The sequence below is a fragment of the Mytilus galloprovincialis genome, chromosome 9 (assembly GCF_965363235.1).
Source record: "Mytilus galloprovincialis chromosome 9, xbMytGall1.hap1.1, whole genome shotgun sequence".
In the NCBI taxonomy this organism is placed as follows: domain Eukaryota; kingdom Metazoa; phylum Mollusca; class Bivalvia; order Mytilida; family Mytilidae; genus Mytilus; species Mytilus galloprovincialis.
The window spans coordinates 10,555,118-10,573,866 of record NC_134846.1 but is presented as its reverse complement, the minus strand read 5'-3'; the positions used below and the strand labels follow the sequence as shown (position 1 = coordinate 10,573,866).

At 29.3% G+C, this 18,749-nt stretch overlaps 1 protein-coding gene across 4 annotated transcripts in view; it reads left to right on the top strand.

Annotated features, from left to right (window-relative positions):
* The window catches only part of LOC143044379 (uncharacterized), a 71,105-nt gene extending 54,771 nt beyond the window's left edge, over nucleotides 1–16,334 (top strand). For all 4 annotated transcript variants that reach the window (XM_076216354.1, XM_076216356.1, XM_076216357.1 and 1 more), the window contains exon 3: nucleotides 10,752–16,334. In XM_076216354.1, coding sequence (XP_076072469.1) covers nucleotides 10,752–11,860 — 1,109 coding nt within the window. In that variant the 3' untranslated portion in view covers nucleotides 11,861–16,334. The remainder of the gene's footprint in view (nucleotides 1–10,751) is intronic.
* The last annotated feature ends 2,415 nt before the right edge of the window (nucleotides 16,335–18,749 follow it).

Here is an 18,749-nt window from a genome sequence, read left to right as displayed (position 1 = left end):
CTTATAAATGGACTTAGTTTTTCTGTCGGAAAAATGGCATTCACTCTGTGGTTAAAGTTTTTGAAATTTTAATAACTTTCTTAAACTATCCTGGATTTGTACCAAACCTGGACAGAAGCTTTTTAATGATCATGAGATAGTATCCAGAAGTAAATTTTGTAAATTCTGTTTTTTACTTTTAAATGGACTTAGATTTTCTGCCAGGAAACAACACATTCACTCTAGATCTGTGGTTATAAACTTTTAAAAATTTTAATAACTTTCTTATACTATTTTTGATTTGTACCAAACTTGTACAGCGGAAACTTGTTTATGATCAAAAGTTAATATCTAGAAGGAAATTTTGTAAAAAAAATAAATCCATTGTCTTTGTATTTAACTTTTAAATTGACTTAGATTTTTTGCGAAATAACACATAACTCTGTGGTTAAACTTTTTATTTAAAATTTTAATAACTTTCTTATACATTTTGTACTATTTTGGATTTGTACCAAACTTGGACAGAAGCTTGTTTATGATCAAAAGTTAATATCTAAAAGGAAATTTTGTTTTCTTCCAGTTAACATTACATTCAGTCTGCAGTTAAAGTTTTTAAACATTTATTAGATTCATAAACTAACCTGGATTTTTACCAAACTTGGACAGAAGCTTCTTACAATGATTTATTTCCTCATTTTTGTTGAGTCTGCAATTAACAGAAAGAGTAGGCGAGACACTGGGTTCCGTGGAACCCTTAAGATATTTTTAGTTTATGTGATAGTTGTAGTATATAGCTTTATATTAACATGATTAAGGACTATCAATATAATATCAATGATAAGTAAAGAAGGCAAGACATTTCATTGTGTGCACTCTTGTCTTACTGTAAATTCAGAAATGGTGTGAGTTTTTTTTAAATGCAAATATGCATCTTTTTGAGTAATAAGAACTTATTATTTTATGTCCAATTACATGTATCTGTAAGTAAATTTCTCTGAAATCTCACATTTTTTTTCCATTTTTCAAAAATTTTGACAATAAATGCAGCAATTATTTGTGAATTTACAGTACATCATATCTATATATTTTTATGCCCCACCTACGATAGTAGAGGGGCATTATGTTTTCTGGTCTGTGCGTCTGTTCGTCTGTCTGTTCGTTCGTCCGTCCGTCCGTCTGTTCGTTCGTCCGTCTGTCCCGCTTTTGGTTAAAGTTTTTGGTCAAGGTAGTTTTTGATGAAGTTGAAGTCCAATCAACTTGAAACTTAGTACACATGTTCCCTATGATATTATCTTTCTAATTTTAATGCCTAATTATATTTTTTATCCAATTTCACGGTCCATTGAACATGGAAAATGATAGTGCGAGTGGGGCATCCGTGTACTTTGGACACATTCTTGTTGGGTTTTGTTTTATGGAGAATTTTGTGTTAATTCTGGGAATAAACGGATGCATGTCTTTTGTTGAAGATTGTGGTTTGAACCAAATTACAGTTTTTTTTGTTTTGTTTTGGGTAGGTCTTTTTGGATTGTTGTCATATCAAAATTATATATCTCCTGTTGTGCCATTAAAAATTATATTTTATTATTCATAGGAAATACATCTAGAGTTGTACATTATAAACACAAATGATAACAAATGGGATTTAGAAACTAGCATCTTACGTGCTTTTATATAGTTTTGTATCATTGAAACTGTTTATTAAATCTTTAATAAAGCAAGTCATGATGGTCTCATTTGATTTTATCTCTCAATTTAGAAATGGGACTGTTGAGCATTTGTTCTATTTACACACAAATCTCCACTGTGCAATTAGATTATGCATTATTAACTATAAATAACTACCTTAATTGTTTCTTAATGCAATATACTGAATGTAAAAAAATGTTTATGGCAAAAAAAATTGACCGATTTTAATTCAAAATGAAACATTAGTCGTTGAAGGCTGAAGTTTGTGACCGATTTTTATAATAATAATTATGTCATGCACTTAAAAAAGAAATTCAGAAAGAACATGTGCACTTAATAAGCAATTTCCTGTAATTAAACGTTGTAAAACAGAGATAAAACAATAATACTTCCTAATGCCCATAAGTATTGATCAAAATAATATTTACTTATCAATAGAAGAAACAAGAAAAGGTTTGATCTTACAATAGTCTTTATCGACTTTTACTAATTCTTTACATCCGCCCACTAATTACAACCTATTATGGGATATAAAGGAAGCTGATGTAGGCTAATGTTTTGTCTTGTTTATGTATAATGGAAGTCAGATTGGAGTTTTTATGGTGTTAGCTTTGCTAAAACTTCAGATAATGAATAAGAAAAGATATGGGGTATCCATTGATGACAAACGGACAGCAAAAGAAACAGCACAAAAAGCAAAGGAATGAAACTTTTATAATAAATACTGTTTACTGCTGTTCTATCTCAATCTTCATCTCAAAGTCACAATGATCAAGGTCTTCAACACAGGGCAAAAACTCTCACTTCACTGGAAGTTCAAAGGCTTTAAAACAATCTACTAAACAATCTACTAATCTACACCAAATATAATTTAATGTATCAATATATAAAAATTGTCAGAAAACGTTTCTTTTAATTATTAGCTAAAAGCTATTCCTTTAAAGGGGCACTAGCTACGAGATATATAAAAAAATCTAAAGTTTGATTTTTTCTGTTCAATTAAGAATTGAATGCTTCTTTTTGTAAATTTATTGGGTGTAAAAGCGTTGACCGAAGTACATTTTGTATAAAGCGCAGAAGCGCTTCATTCTAAAAATGTGCGCACGGTCAACGCTTTTACAACCCTATAAAGTTGCAAAAAGAAGCATTCAATACTTCTAATTACATTTTTTAGCTATGATTATGAAAACACAAATTTTATATATTTTTTTATTTAATTCACCTGTGCACTTTATTGTTGGACCACGTGTTATCATGAATGAAAAGTTGTATTGAGCAATGCAACTGCTTACGGAATAACACATGAATTGCAGTTAGCCAATCAGAATAAAGTATTATAATGAAACATACATCTAATGTAATTATTCAATTTATATAATGAAAGTGAAATAGTGAAATGAAAATTCGCTTTTTGCAGCCAAAAAGGTTCAGTTTTGTCAAATTACGCTAAGAAACATTGATAATTAGTAATTCACTTGCAAGTGAATGAGTCGACCTCTTTAAATCCGTATTCATGTGAACTTCAATTTAACCCCTAGCTAGAGATTGACAACGCATGCATTGTACTTGTACTAGTTATTTAAAGAAAAAGAATGCCAACAATCGGCCTAGCCACAATCAGATGTGCATTTTGTGTTTCACATGAAGTCAAAAATGAGTATCACCTCAGGGAAAAACTCTTTTGATATTTTGGTTCAAAAATGGTTTAAATTATGAAAAATTGCCATCGTTAGGCTAACACTGGAAGCATTTATATAATTAGATCCAGTTTTGGAAGAAATATTTAATATTTTTATTAAATAAATGGTGTTTAAAAACTGTATAATTTTCTTTAATGGTTGCCTTCAAGACATTGTCACCAGTGTCAGATTTTTGGTCAATGACAAAGACAACAAAATATGTTTTGAATTATTGAATATCAAACATTTTAACTGAAAAAAAATTGACAAGAACATGTTTAACTCACAGTTATTTCAAACAACAGTAGCTTACTTTGATCATTAATCTTATCTGATAAAACTGTATCTAAACTTATCTATAGATAACAAAACTTCCAAAAAAAACCTTTCTTTTGGTGTATAGAACATTAAAATAACTTGATGCATATTCGTACAATAAACAATCAAACTTAGCAATACAATTTATATGTTTTGTCTACGGACAAGACATTGTATTCATATTTAATGAAATGAATTATTAAAACCTAATTTTGATATTTCTGAAAGTGTTCTCTTGAAGAAAAAAAACATACATTTTATCAGGTTTATCTATCAAATGATGCTTAACTTCGAGGAAAATGGAAACAAATACATTTTGATAATGTCTACGGACAAGACATTTTATTGATATTCAATTAAATGCTTTCAAAGATGATTGTTAAAGTTAAGATTAAAAGTTACTAATTATTTTTTAAGTTGTGTTTTTTAAATTTTGGAAAATATAAAAATGTATCCACAATTCTTTACATATCTCAATAATTTATTGATTAAGCCAAAATGAAGACACATTCTTTTAACTGAAATCCATATTTCTGACTGTTTAAAACAATCAAACTATTATTAAAACTCAATTTTGACATAGTTGAATGTGTTCTCTTGAAAAAATAACATACATTTTACCTATCAAATTATGCTGAACTCAAGGAAATTGGATACAAATATATTGTGGTGATGTCTACGGACAAGACAATTTCAGTTAAAAAAAAAATCTGTTAGAATTAAATGTGACTATATTTATGTTGAAAATACTGAGTTTTAATTTGAATGGATAACTTTCATCACCTATAAATAAGATTTAAATTCCATAGCAGACATATAATTGAATTTAATACTTGTTATGTACAAGTGTCTTGTCCGTAGACACTTCCTCATCTGCTGTTAATACTGAAATGCAAAAGATAAAGTTAAAGAGAGAGAAATACTTTTTCTTCATTTGATTTAGTTAATCTTTTAAGGTATGCAGCAACTGGAATAAACAATATTGGAGTTAAATAAGGTATGCTTTTTATGACTGATAATCTGACACTTTTTAAAATCCACTCCTGTAAAGTAATTTTACAAAAATTGAGAGCACTTAAATTACCATTTATTTATTAAAAATAAGATATTTCTAAGTTTAAACAACACATAGGACTTATTAAGACCCATGAAGCCAAGCAATATTGATAAAAAGACATGTCTACGGACAAGACATGTGTCTACGGACAAGACATTCTCACATATTTTTGAATTTTTTCCTCTATTAATAGATGGTAGAAAAAAATGTTAGTAGTGTTTTCATATCTACAAAAGAACAGGAACTTAGCAATGTAACATTAATGTAATTATGCTTCCAGTTTACTAGGGAATGCATGTCTACGGACAAGACATTTTTTTCACTTTATTTGTATATCCAACTTTGATGGCATATATCTCCAGCTAGGGTACTGCAATTTTGATAAATGAGGTATTTTTTTATAATGTATATACTAAAAGAGAAAACAAAACACATAATAGCATAAATTTGATTTATTTTACTCTTTTATCACTACACTGAGCAAGCTAAAATCAAAAGTACAAAATTGCATAACAAGCGCATAGTATTCAACTTTTTATCATAACTTTGTAACCACTGAAGATTTTTTGTTGCAACAACCAGTAAAAGAAAGATGAATAAATTGTCTGTAACAGTGAACCAATAATGTAGTTCAAATTAAGTTCACTTATTAACTATCAAATGATAAAAACAGCGAAATTTTAAATGAAACAACATAACGTGAAATTTTGCCCATTTTCAGCGTGTATTTTAGTGTTTTTTTTCAAAACGGTAACACCTATACATAATATTTGATATTCATTGTGAAGCCCTACATTCTCTTCTTCAGTTCAAAGATGTATTACTTATGTAAAGTTTATCTTCTTGTCTTTACAAGCCTATAACATAGACCCAATATGAAATGCACATCTGATCTTGGCTAGGCCGAATGAAAGTGAAACTACTGTAAATCATTTGATTACTAATTCGATGCACATAAAATCATTCTTATATGGTTAAAAACAATAAAATTAAACAGACCTATAAAAATCCAATTGCAGGTGTTGGTTTAATCTATTCATATCTTTATTTATGTTTACATCGCTTATATGGTCATCTGAGGTCAAATCGATAGGTAATTAGATGGCGTCTGGACTAAAATACACACAAACAAACCTATATATTATTTACCCCATGCTCTGTAAACTGTTTATTTTAGACTTTTGATAGTTTGGATAAATGTTTTACATTGTTATAAATCAAATGAGAATTTGAGTCAAATCGCTGACCTTGAATTTGACAGCTAGTGCCCCTTTAAACCATCACAAGAATTAAAATAATCTAAAAAAATACAAGGAAATTTTGACTATTGTTCTCTGAAATATTGTCATCAAAATCAGTTTGAAAACAAAACAAAATATTGTTTTGATAGTGACATCATTAGTGATTATAGATCAATGCTAACTGAATTTAGTTGTTGGGAGACTTCCATCAAACATACTTAACAAATTTGAAGTGTTTTGAGATGAATGATTGAAGTACAAACTATACATCTTGATATCTATATCATAAACGGGAAGCTTAATACAAAAATTTATGATAAAAGAGATGATTTTTCATTTCCTATTGTTAATTATCCATTTTTAGATGGTGACGTTCCCTTGTCACCATCTTATGGTGTTTATATATCTCAACTTGTACGATTCGCTCGTGTATGTAACAATGTATTAGATTTTAGCGAGAGAAATTTATGTATTACTGAAAAATTATTACACCAGGGTTTTCGATATCACAAACTGGTCAAAACATTTACTAAATTTTATCACCGGTATAAGGAAATAATTCGTAAATATAACTCAACATGCAGACATCTTATACGTTCAGGTATTTCACATCCAAAATTTTATGGAAATATTCTTTATAAAGCACAAAAATGTCAGTATTCTCCTCAGAAACTAACAAAACCTTTAAATAGACTTATTAAAAGGGGATATAGTTACGATACTGTTGTCAGGTCATTAAAGATTGCATATTTTGGCTTTAACATTGATTCACTGATAGGGTCTTTGCATCGGAACTAAACACATTTATTTCTTTAAAAAAACAGTTGTTGGCATGACACGGGTTATGTTCTTCTCATATATTTTATGATAGTATGATACTAAACCCCTAACGGGAGGGATTGTACCTGATATTCATATGATGAAGACATAATCTTTCAATCAGTTTAATTGAGGTCTGGAGCTGGCATGTCAGTTAACTGCTAGTAGTCTGTTGTTATTTATGTATTATTGTCATTTTATTTATTTTCTTTTGTTACATCTTTTGACATCGGACTCGGACTTCTCTTGAACTGAATTTTAATGTGCGTATTGTTATTCTTTTACTTTTCTACATTGGCTAGAGGTATAGGGGGAGGGTTGAGATCTCATAAACATGTTTAACCCCGCCGCAATTTTGCGCCTGTCCCAAGTCAGGAGCCTCTGGCCTTTGTTAGTCTTGTATGATTTTAAATTTTAGTTTCTTGTGTATAATTCGAAGTTTAGTATGACGTCCATTATCACTGTACTATTATGCATATTTTAGGGGCCAGCTGAAGGACACCTACGGGTGCGGGAATTCTCGCTACATTGAAGACCCATTGGTTGCCTTCGGCTGTTGTTTGCTCTATGGTCGGGTGGTTGTCGCTTTGACATATTCACCATTTCCTTTCTCAATGTTATGATCACATACAATCCATACTTTTTGAAACACTTTCAATTTAAACTCAAAATTATAATCAATGGAGATTTACTTTAATTGGAAATTATGGCAGATGTAATCCATTGGCGGATCCAGGTGGGGGGGGGGGGGGGGGGTTCCGGGGGTTGGAACCCCCCTTTTTTTTGGACGATCAATGCATTTTAATGGAGACATATAGTTGGACATATAGTTTGTCCTGGGTTGGGAACCCCCCTTTTTAAAATGGCTGGATCCGCCCCTGGAACTTATGGGAGATGTAATCAGTTGTATTAAACATTTAAAGCAGAAATTTTGCACACATGTATAAATTAAGTTACTGAAAGTTGGTGTAACACACATGTGTAAAGATACTGAAAGTTGGTTTTGTACACATGTATAGATTAAGTTACTGAATTTGGTTTTGTACTCATTTATAAATTAAGTTACTGAAAGCTGGTTTTGCTATCATGTATACATTAAGTTACTGGAAGTTGGGTTTACACACATTTATAAAGTTACTGAAAGTTGTTTTTTGTACACTTGTATAAATTAAGTTACCGAAAGATGATTTTACACACTTGTATATATAGTTACTGAAAGTTGGTTTTACACACATGTATAAGTTTAGTTACTGAAAGTTGGTTTTGCTATCATGTATACATTAAGTTACTGAAAGTTGGGTTTACACACTTGTACATATAGTTACTGAAACTTGGTTTTACACACATGTATAAAGTTACTGAAAGTTGGTTTTACACATGTGTATAAAGTTATTGAAAGTAGGTTTTACACATGTATAAAAAGTTACTGAAAGTTGGTAAATTACACATGTGTATACAGTTACTGAAAGTTGGTTTTACACACATTGCATGAAGTTTCTGAAGGTTCAGCTAAGTAAATTGGACACATTAAGGATAGTATATTTATGAGACCTTAGTTTTCATTAAAATGTCTATAAATTTTAATTTTCAAGGAAGCTTATAATTCTCTCAAATTGTCATCAAAATCAATGAGAAAACAATGGAACTATAAATTTGACAATGACATCGGTCTGTGTGATATTAGATCAATGATAATTGTATTTTGTTGTCAAGAGTCTATCATTCATACTTCAAATATGTGAAGTGATTTGTGATGAGACGTGAAGTACAAATCTATCATGATAAAATACATTCACATCTCTTCAAACAATTTTTATTTTGAGCTGAACTTTATAATCGTGAGAGGTAAATGTGTTCAACAAATCTGAAGGATGATATGATGGTCATATAAAGTTATACTGTTTAATTTAGGATCATGTTATTAGAAATTGAAAAGAAGAAAAAAACTTATGCAAAACTGTATTAGGGACAGCCAAAATTTCAAAAAGAAAAGACAAAAACAAAACTTTAAAAAGGCTTATGGTAAGCGTGAATAGTTAATCTTCAACAGGACCAAAACGAACTTCTGAAGTTTCAAATTAGAGTGATGGTAGGATCAAAACTGGTTATTAAAACTGAGCAAGGCCATGCACAAGGGGACACAACCGAACATGAAAACTGTCAAAGAATTGGCATAATTGCATAAAAGTCGAAAAAAGAAAAGAAAAGAAAGAAATAATGAAAGGATAAGAAAAGTGTCCAATTATGAAATACCAGAAATGACAGGAATACAGTAAGATCATCATCAGTCAACAAGACAACTTTTGATAACAATTCTTTTGGTGATCTATTTGTGTTATCTTGAGTTACATTTCTGTATTAATTCCATATAATTTAATTTTGGATGTAACGCGTCTTCTGATTGGCTAACGTTATTTTGTTATGAGCCCATAGACATAATTTAGTCATGTGACCGTGACGTCATCAATGTTTTTTTCGTGGTTTTCTGCGGTTTAAAATGGATTTTAGAATTAAATTATAAGAAATGACTGTAATATTTTTTCTGTCTATTCGAAATAACATAAAAAATGTGGTGCACACTGTTAAATAACCCGCTACACGCAAATTTTTAATGTTATTTCTTCATAGACAGAAAAAATATTACAGTCATTCCTTAAATAAAATTATTAATAAATTAAGACTGCTTGTATGATTATAACATAATATATAGTTTTGAAGAAACTAAACTAATACACAAGTGTCAAGTTAACTAGGTTTTTCTGATTAATTGGTTGACCTTCTATTAATAAATTGTGTTTCTAGAAAAAGTTAAAATTACTTTACAACTATATAACCTTTTTTGTCATACTTGTCATACAAAAGACAATTACCAGGAGGCATTTGCATATGGATTGTGTCATTTGCATAAATATGTTTTATTTTCATTTTGAAATTAAATAAAGATAACAGATTGTTGCCTTGACCTACTTGCTTTAAAATCATTTATCTTTATGAAATTTTCACATTTTACAGGAAATACTTTATATGTTTAACTAAAAATCTAAAGGCTATATACTGAACATGTTCAACTGTTAAAAATAAAAATTTCCTACAAGTTTAAAGTAAATAAAACTGTTTTGTTTTCTAAAAAAAAGAGATTTGGTTGGTTGATTGCTGGTTAGCTTAGACAATAAAAATACACAAGTGAGGTCTGTCAAAACTTCAAGAATCTGAATTTCAACATTTCTTGGGTTTTATCTGACTGGAATAGGAACAATAGTCTGTCTTCCAAACAGTATTTAGTTCGCAGGATTGGTTTGACACATCAAATTGTTAATAAAATTTTGTAAATACATGTATGAGGGTCTGTATTGGGGGTGGGGGTGGGGGGGTCTGCTATTCTGTAAACATTTAATTTTCATCCCTTTTTTCTCTAATCTTCAAAAAATTAACCCTTTTTTTCTCTAATCTTTATTTTTTTTGCCCGCTATTCTCTAATCTTCATTTTTTAAGGGCATTTTTCTTTAATCATTTAAGCCCGTCCAAACCCTCATGTTTATATATATATATATAGGAAGAAACTACTGATTAAACTAAGCTTAAATAGTCAACAGTTGCATATAGAAGCAGGGCAATTCAGAGGCATTATTATATATGTTTCAGAAGCTGTTTGCTATTGGAGACTTATAGTTAAATTGTACTTCACTTTACATTGCTATGTGTCCTCACTTGTTTTGCATTTAAACTATGTGTTGTCTGCAGATATTATTGTTCTATTTCAGAAGGTATTTAGCTAATAAAAGTATCTTTTTTCAGCCAATAACACTTTGCACATTTCTATGTGTACACACATGTTTTCCAATTTAAACAGTATACATTTTTCTGTTCCACAGTTTGTTGTATTTAACCAGACATTATAACAGATTGTACATTTTAGTGTGTGCACATTTTTTTTTTCAATTTAATTCAGTGAATATCCTTCTGTTTCAGAGGCTGCTGGATTTTCAGAGACCACGATGTCATGCAATGGAGTTGTGTTCAAAGACTGTAGTCCAACATTTTGTATTAGCCGCCAGGGTATCATCAATCTTAACAAATCTCATTCACTGTTTAGTTTCCGTAGACGCAACAAGTTCACCAAGATGGCGGAACATTTTGAGTACAATCATATTCCTGCCCAACTCTCATCCATTCAAAACTTTCATGTCAAAAGTGTTTTATGCTATCATGAGTCAACAGTCGTTCTTCATCTAGTCAGAAACATGATGACACAATTTGGTGTTATTGACTTGGAAACAAACAAATTCCTAGGTGTCTTTGGTAAAAAGAATGTTGAATTTGTGAATGAGGCCTTGCGTGGAGAGATAAGTCCTGATGGAACTGTGTGCCTGATTAAAATTCCAAGCATAAAATCAGACAATAACAGTGCATTTGTCTTCCAGTTATTTTGTCTCAAGAAGAGAGAGTTGATAAGAGAGGTCACTCTGCCATTTCATCATAGTTTATTTGCATTTGATCCAAGATTCAGTTCATCTAGAATAGCTGCCACAAGTTTTCTACGAGGAGAGGATAACAGTTTAAGTTTGGTGCAGTTGGATTCGTGGTCGGTGCTCCGTACAAATCCACGAGTTGACGATATGCATTCTAGTCTAAATCCACATTTAAAAGATATATTCTTTGCCAAAGATGGCTACCTAATCTTTGCCATTATGGTTTCCAGTGGAGCAGGTTGTTGTTGTCGTGAAAAAAGGGCACGTCGCATGCAGCCAGTTGATGTTTGTGTTTATATATTTAATGCTGACACAACACAAACACTTCATTGTATCCAATACAATCGCTTCATCTGTGCAATACATTCTTGTCCTGTCAATTACCTGCCAATATTTTCAAACTGTGGAAGTCGAATGGCAATAGTTTTAAATGACAAAGAAACACAGTACGACCATTTACAGATTTACAAACTACCGACTGCTGGCAGTCTACAGAACCGATGTCGTATCCGGATATTACAACAATTCCAGTACCCTGATATTATACAGAGGTTACCCCTACCAACCAGACTGATTCAGTACCTTCAGTTTCAGCCAGAATTTGCATAGACTAATTTAGATTGTTTTTTAGAAATTGGGGCATTTATATAATCATGGCTATGGCCAGTATAAATTCATATGAGGTCACTTTGGCCAGTATAAATTCATTTGAGGTCACCGTGGCCAGCATAAACTCATTTGAGGTCACTTTGGCCAGTAGCTAGTAAGAAAAAAAAAGTAATCACTGGGCACAGTACTGGTTAGAAATTATACAAAATATACTGTGTCTGCATATTTTAAAACATTTCTATCACCCAAAAGTACAAATCAACAAATTATTTTGTGAAATATGTTAGTTGGTTTGAATAATTATAAAATTTTACTGACACACAATTATTTAGTGAAATGTCATAATAGGTTTGTATTTGAAATTTAACCAACCAGTAATATTAAACAGGAAGATTTGACAATCAAAAGATATAGTTGTTTATACTAATAAGGAAAGATTTACTTTATAACATTTATTAATGTTCATATCATTGATTCATGACCTGTTTTTTTTTCCCTGTTATTAGTTTATTCCGGATAAAACAGATAACGGGAAAAAATATTCAGTAAAAAGGCAAAATATATTGCTATTGTAATTAAAATATGTTAAATATTGCAAGTTGAAAATGAAATAACTTGATCATAATTTTCACAAAAAAAGAAGAAAAGATCGAAAAAATTAATTGTTTAATTTAAAATATTTTAGTAATTTACTTTTCATTGAAAACTTTGGCTATTTTTACTAGAAAAAGCTGTTAAATTTTTTCTGATACTTTATACCATAAGGATTTACATTCCTGTTTAGTTTTGAGTAGAAAAAGCTCTGGTGGTCAGACTAAAATTTTTGGATTAGGTTTTATTCTTAGTGTGACCACACCATACATGGGGCCAGGTTATTTTAGCCCCTTTTTAAAGTTTTCAATCTGACTAGTCATGTAAGCTGTGATCCTTATTGTAGTAGATTACATGTGTGAAATGTGATAAGCAAAAGTGTGACTGCTATGTACATGGTATCTATGTGATGTCACTTATATGTATACAGCAAAAACTATTGATGTGATAACAAGTTCTCTTGAAAATGTTTCAATTCTAATTCAATTTTATGATCAGTTACGATAAATGATCTAAATTACAAACATATTTTCTCATATCAAACATATTTTCTATATGAGAAAATTGGTTTCAATACATGAAAGATTTAACATGTAGGAACATAGCCATGGATAAATAAAAAATGGAAATGACTAAGCACCATTTGCAAGGATTTGTCTTACTATACAAATCCCTGCGATTTGCAAGAAAATAATTTATACATACTTTAGACTCGGCTGATAATATAAAAGAATATTGTGTAAGGCATGTATTGATTGTTTGTTAAGTATAATGTGTATTTATATGTATGATATTCATATTTATTGTGTGTGAATGGTATATGCTAAAAGTAATGTTTTATGCTATTTGTGCTACCTGCAGGTGCTGTCTCTGTTGTGTAATAGTGTGCTAGACCTACAGTGCTGTTAGTGCTTTGATCAAAATTTGGGAAACTGAAATATGTTTCTTTGTGTTTGTTCTATTGTTAAATATGTTAAATGATTGTAAATTTTAGAATGAAAGCCAAACTGATGTGATATAAGCTGTTTGAATGTTGTTTTGTTGTCTAATTTTTAAGGATAAAATGTAAAAGTTAACAGTAATTTTAAATTTATTTGATTTTACAGTTTACCTACATTTTCATTTTTGACAAATGACAAGTTTTTTTAAAAGGACATGTTGAAGAGAAAGATGAAATTTTAAACAAATATTGTTAATTTTTGTTCATCTTAAAAAGTGCAGAACTGGTAATCTAAATGATCTTTATTTGACTATTAAAGTTGATTTTATAGTTTTAAATCTTACAATTTCATCATTCTCTTTATCGTTATCCTAGCATTAGCACATTCAATATCAGATTTAATTTTCTTTTGTTGGGACTTGTAAGTTATTGTTAAACATTTATGAATTTGACTGATAAGTGATGCAATATTGTTTGGTGCATAACTTAACAATTTTCTTGCAATATTGAAAGTATTCATTTTATATAAACAAGAATTTTGTATGACTGTTCAGATAAAATATTGAAACGGTCTAGATTTAAGGATTCTGAATTTGCAAATGACTTGTAATTAATTTTGCATTTTGATTGCAATTCACCTGAATTTAACTTTCTGATCATTTTGTGCATAAATCAACATACTTATATATATATATATATATATATATATATTACTGTAGATTCATTTATTGCTTTTGGTTCTCATTAATGATTTTCATGAATTTCCAGAGGATAAATAAGGTTATTGAGTTGAAAAAATACAGAATTCTGACTGGAAACAAAGTTCATTAAAATACAGAATTCTGATTGGTTATAAGTTTAACAAAATAAAGAGCTCTGGTTTATTAAGTTCAACAAAATATAGAATTCTGATTGGTTAAGTTCAACAAGATACAGAACTCTGATAGGATAATTTCCAAAAAATACAGAATTCTGATTGGTTAATTTCAACAAAATACAGAATTCTGATTGATTAAGTTTAACAAAATACAGAATTCTGATTGGTTTTATTTCATGCAGAAGTTGTCAAGACCATGAAATAATGTATCTATAAAAATTATGTTTTATCAATCAATGAAACCCATTCAAATTAATGAATCCACAGTATATATATAAGATGTACCTGTATTGTTGAAAGAGAAATCACTTGTACAGAATCATATCAAAACACAAAGTGCTATATACATTTTTGTTCAAAATATATAATGGGTTAAATTCATAAATTATGGAATAAGCTCCTGTCTTATTCAAGTTTACAACTGCATGTACATCTACTTTTTAATAAGTGATAATTTTTAAACACCTTCCCTTTTCAAAGCGAAATATTTGAAAAAAGTGTGTTGATCTTTTAAGAATTATCTCCCATGTGACAGATTTTCAAGGTTTTACAATTACAATTAATTTTAATAATAAAAAACCAAATGCATAAGTATGCATGCTAAGATCTTAGTGGTCATGGTGGTTCAAAATAAAATTCATTAATTACAAAAAGTCTCAGCCATTGCAGTCTTTTTTGAATTCCCATATTTAGCAGATTCTTATGACATTGGTGCAGTAAAAAAACATGTATATTATCAAAAATGTAATACTATAAAAAAAAATATAAACTTTATGTTGTCAGCTTACTAATCAGTATACATTTATATGTGTCTTGTAATTAGCTTTTGATATATGACAAATGTCATCTGACAGCTAAAAATCTATAAATAGCACAAGGAAATCTGTATAAAATAGCACTGCAAAATGTATTTGATATGTTTTTCATGCAACAAATGTATTACAACCAAATTGTAGAAGCTTATAAATATATACATCACATTCAATAATTATTATTTCTATGTAGGATTTGGGAACATAATTTCTTTTTATGTTTTTATTATAATAACTATGATAAGTGTGTATAAACACTATCTGCTATAGGGTTTTTAATAGATTTTTTTACACAGTTGGGGACAGGTTGAGGTTGTGAAAATCTAGACTTTAATTTATTCAATATTCGTCTGAAGTCTAACAGTCTTTTTTTTTAGTCTTTTTCATCCAAGGGACATCCATAACTCACTCAGAGTCAACAAATTTGTGTTATCCCAAAAAAATCCAAATTGATGAACCACAAAATAAGCAAAGTAACTTGTCAAATATGTTACAGTAAAAATTATATTACATTATAGAAAGTACTAGTTAACCATTTTTAACATCAAGGATTTGTGCATTTATTCTTCAAATAATGTAAGATAAATAGCATATCGTAAAAGCTTTTACTATTGCTTGCTCATCATTATCAACAATAATATATCAAATACAATAAAAAGTAAAATGATGATATTAGATATAAACGTTTTTTGCATCTATAAGGAAATTTTGTACAATCTATTCTTCAAATTATAAGAAAAAAGAAAATGGTAAAAGCTTTTACTATTTTTTTATCATCACTATTAACAATACTATTTCAAATATGATAAATAATAAAATGATGATATTAGATATAAAAAGAACATTTTTTGCATTTATCCTCCAAATAATGGGTAAAAAAAGAATGCAGTGTCAGCTTTGTGTTTTTATTGTTTATTACTTGAGTATGGTTGTACAATCCCTTGTGTGTCATTCTATGGCAGATTATACTATTGATTTCTGTAACAGAATCTTTGTAGTAATTTGTAACTGTGATTTTATTTGTACATAATGACACCTTTATATGTCATAATTGTATTTATGAAATATTCTAGTCAATTCTCGATACATTCATGCATCATGTTTCATATAATTTTAACCGTCTGGTGGCTTTTTTCGCAGGCGGATAGCTTTAGTGATGGTATTTTTATAGAATATTTTGATACATAGTCTTTTTCTTAGGGATTGTCATCTGTAGTATTGTTTCCATTACAAACCAACTTAAAAGTCCCAGAAATTTCTACTTTTCATTGATAAGGCCAAATTAAAAAATATGTTTCCTGTTACCATTTGTTAATAATTAAATGTGACCTTCAACTTTTTGGTTAATCTTTCACTGTTTCACTTCAGGAAAAATTCAGAATTTTATGGTTATTTTTTTATAAAAAAAATATTTTTCTTTTAAAAAAATGCAAATGAAAATTTTATTAGCAGTAGTCTTTAATGTTCATCCTATCATAACAGGAAACATATATATGTCATATTTTTAGCCCATCCTTGACACACACATAAACCTCCAAACCTCATCTTGATATTAAAGTCCCCTTATGACTAAAGTAGCTTTTTTGCATAAGGATTACTCTTCTATTTGATATTACTAAAACATTCTTAGCACTTGCGTACTCAACAAATATCATTCATCTGCTAGCAAACTTTACTTTTCAAAGAAAATTGTAATTGCCTTCTGGCGTTTACATGTGTATAAGTGTATTAAACTAAGCGTAACTGTTAGTTTCAACTAATTCTTGTGACATTTCCGATGAACCTCACTTTATTGATATGACCATTGTTCATTTAAATGATTTTGCAATTGATAAACACTATCATTTTTGTTCTGGTCATTCACATCTCCTATATATATATATATGTCTACTATTTGAACAAGAGACTGTTCATTTTTACTTTCTCTTTTGGAGACCTTTTCGGAAACATTGTTAAAGACAGAACATGCATACTAAAGCCAATGGAATCATTATGCGAAATGTTTTTTTCAAAATTACACTTTTTCATTAAATTTAACATTTTAACATGATGCTTTTACAAAAAATTGTCAAAATTGTCATTTCTGTTGAAGACAAATAACATAAAAATAGATAAACAAAAATTGAACTTTCAATTTGCTTCTGGTTGGAATATCCAATTGCTTAAGTGAAATCAAATTTCAGGTATTTTTATTTGTATTAATTCATAAACATTTAATATTTTAAAACATTTTTCATTAGAAATTCTGTTTTCAGATATTGAAATTCAGAAATAAGTGGAAAATATAAGTTTACTTATTTAGTTTAATTCCCAGGTAAATAATTAATATGAAAATGGGACCAGTTTTAAAATCAAGATTTTATTAATGCACAATATAATTAGTGTAAACAATATTTTATTATAAATTATACAATTACAACATATATTCACATTTACAAATAGGATTCAGAAACAAGCAACAAGTGCATATGCTAATCTGTCTCCTTGTAGTCTCTTTTAATGAAGAAAGTGTTGATACAATAACATTTGAAAATGAGTCTATATGAAATATTGTGACCATGGGATATAAATTAGCAATAACTTTTAATAGTTAGGACATGAAAATTGCAACTGTATGACCTGAGGTATATTTTGTGTATATGCTTTGGTGTTATGTAATATGCAGTATATATTATATTGTTTTTAAAATTTAAAAGCAAAAACATTGTTTAAAACATAATAAAGAAACAGGACAAAATGTGAGGCTCAGAACACTTTTCTCATTTTATTATTTTTTCTAAATTGTAAAGCATTTTAACTTGACATGGAAATGAAATTTTAAAGAAATTGTATATTTAAGGATAGATTTGCATATGACTTAATTAATAATGTCTAATTGAATTTCTATACCATTCTTATTTTATCATTTGTTCCTCAAATCATAAATCAAGCATTATTTTCAAATTGTGCAATTTTGCAATTGTTTTCCTCATTGTTATTATTTATTTATTTGTTAATTATATAACTATAGTGATTTTGCCTGCCAAAATGATGAGCTCAGTGCTAAGCAGTGTGTTTATACTCTACATGAGATCACTGTGGACAAATAAAAGTTAAAAAATCTGTTTGTTTTTGTTATGATAGTTAAATTAGAGAAAGGGACATAACTCTGATATTTAAACATAGGAAAAGGGACATAACTCTATATTAGTTAAACATAGGGAAAGGGACATAACTCTAAGATAGTTAAAACTAGGAAAAGGGACATAACTCTATTACAGTTAAAACTAGAGAAAGGGACATAACACTATGACAGTCAAAACTAGAGAAAGGGACATAACTCTATATTAGTTAAAACTTGAGGAAGGGACATAACTCTTTGTTAGTTAAATCTAGAGAAAGGGATATAACTCTGATAGATAAAACCTAGGAAAAGGGACATAACTCTATATTAGTTACAACTAGAAGTAGGGACATAACTCTTTAATACCACTGGTGTGTAGAAATAAGGAGATGTGTGGTATGATTGCCAACGAGAAAACCCGCCACTAGAATATCAGTAAGTTGATGTATGCAATTTAGGTCACCATTCTGATTTCAACAATGAGAAAAAAACAATGTTGCAAAGCAAGCTTAAAAAAAGCACCCTCTTTTAAACATTTAAAAGAATATAAATGAGAGAAATATCAG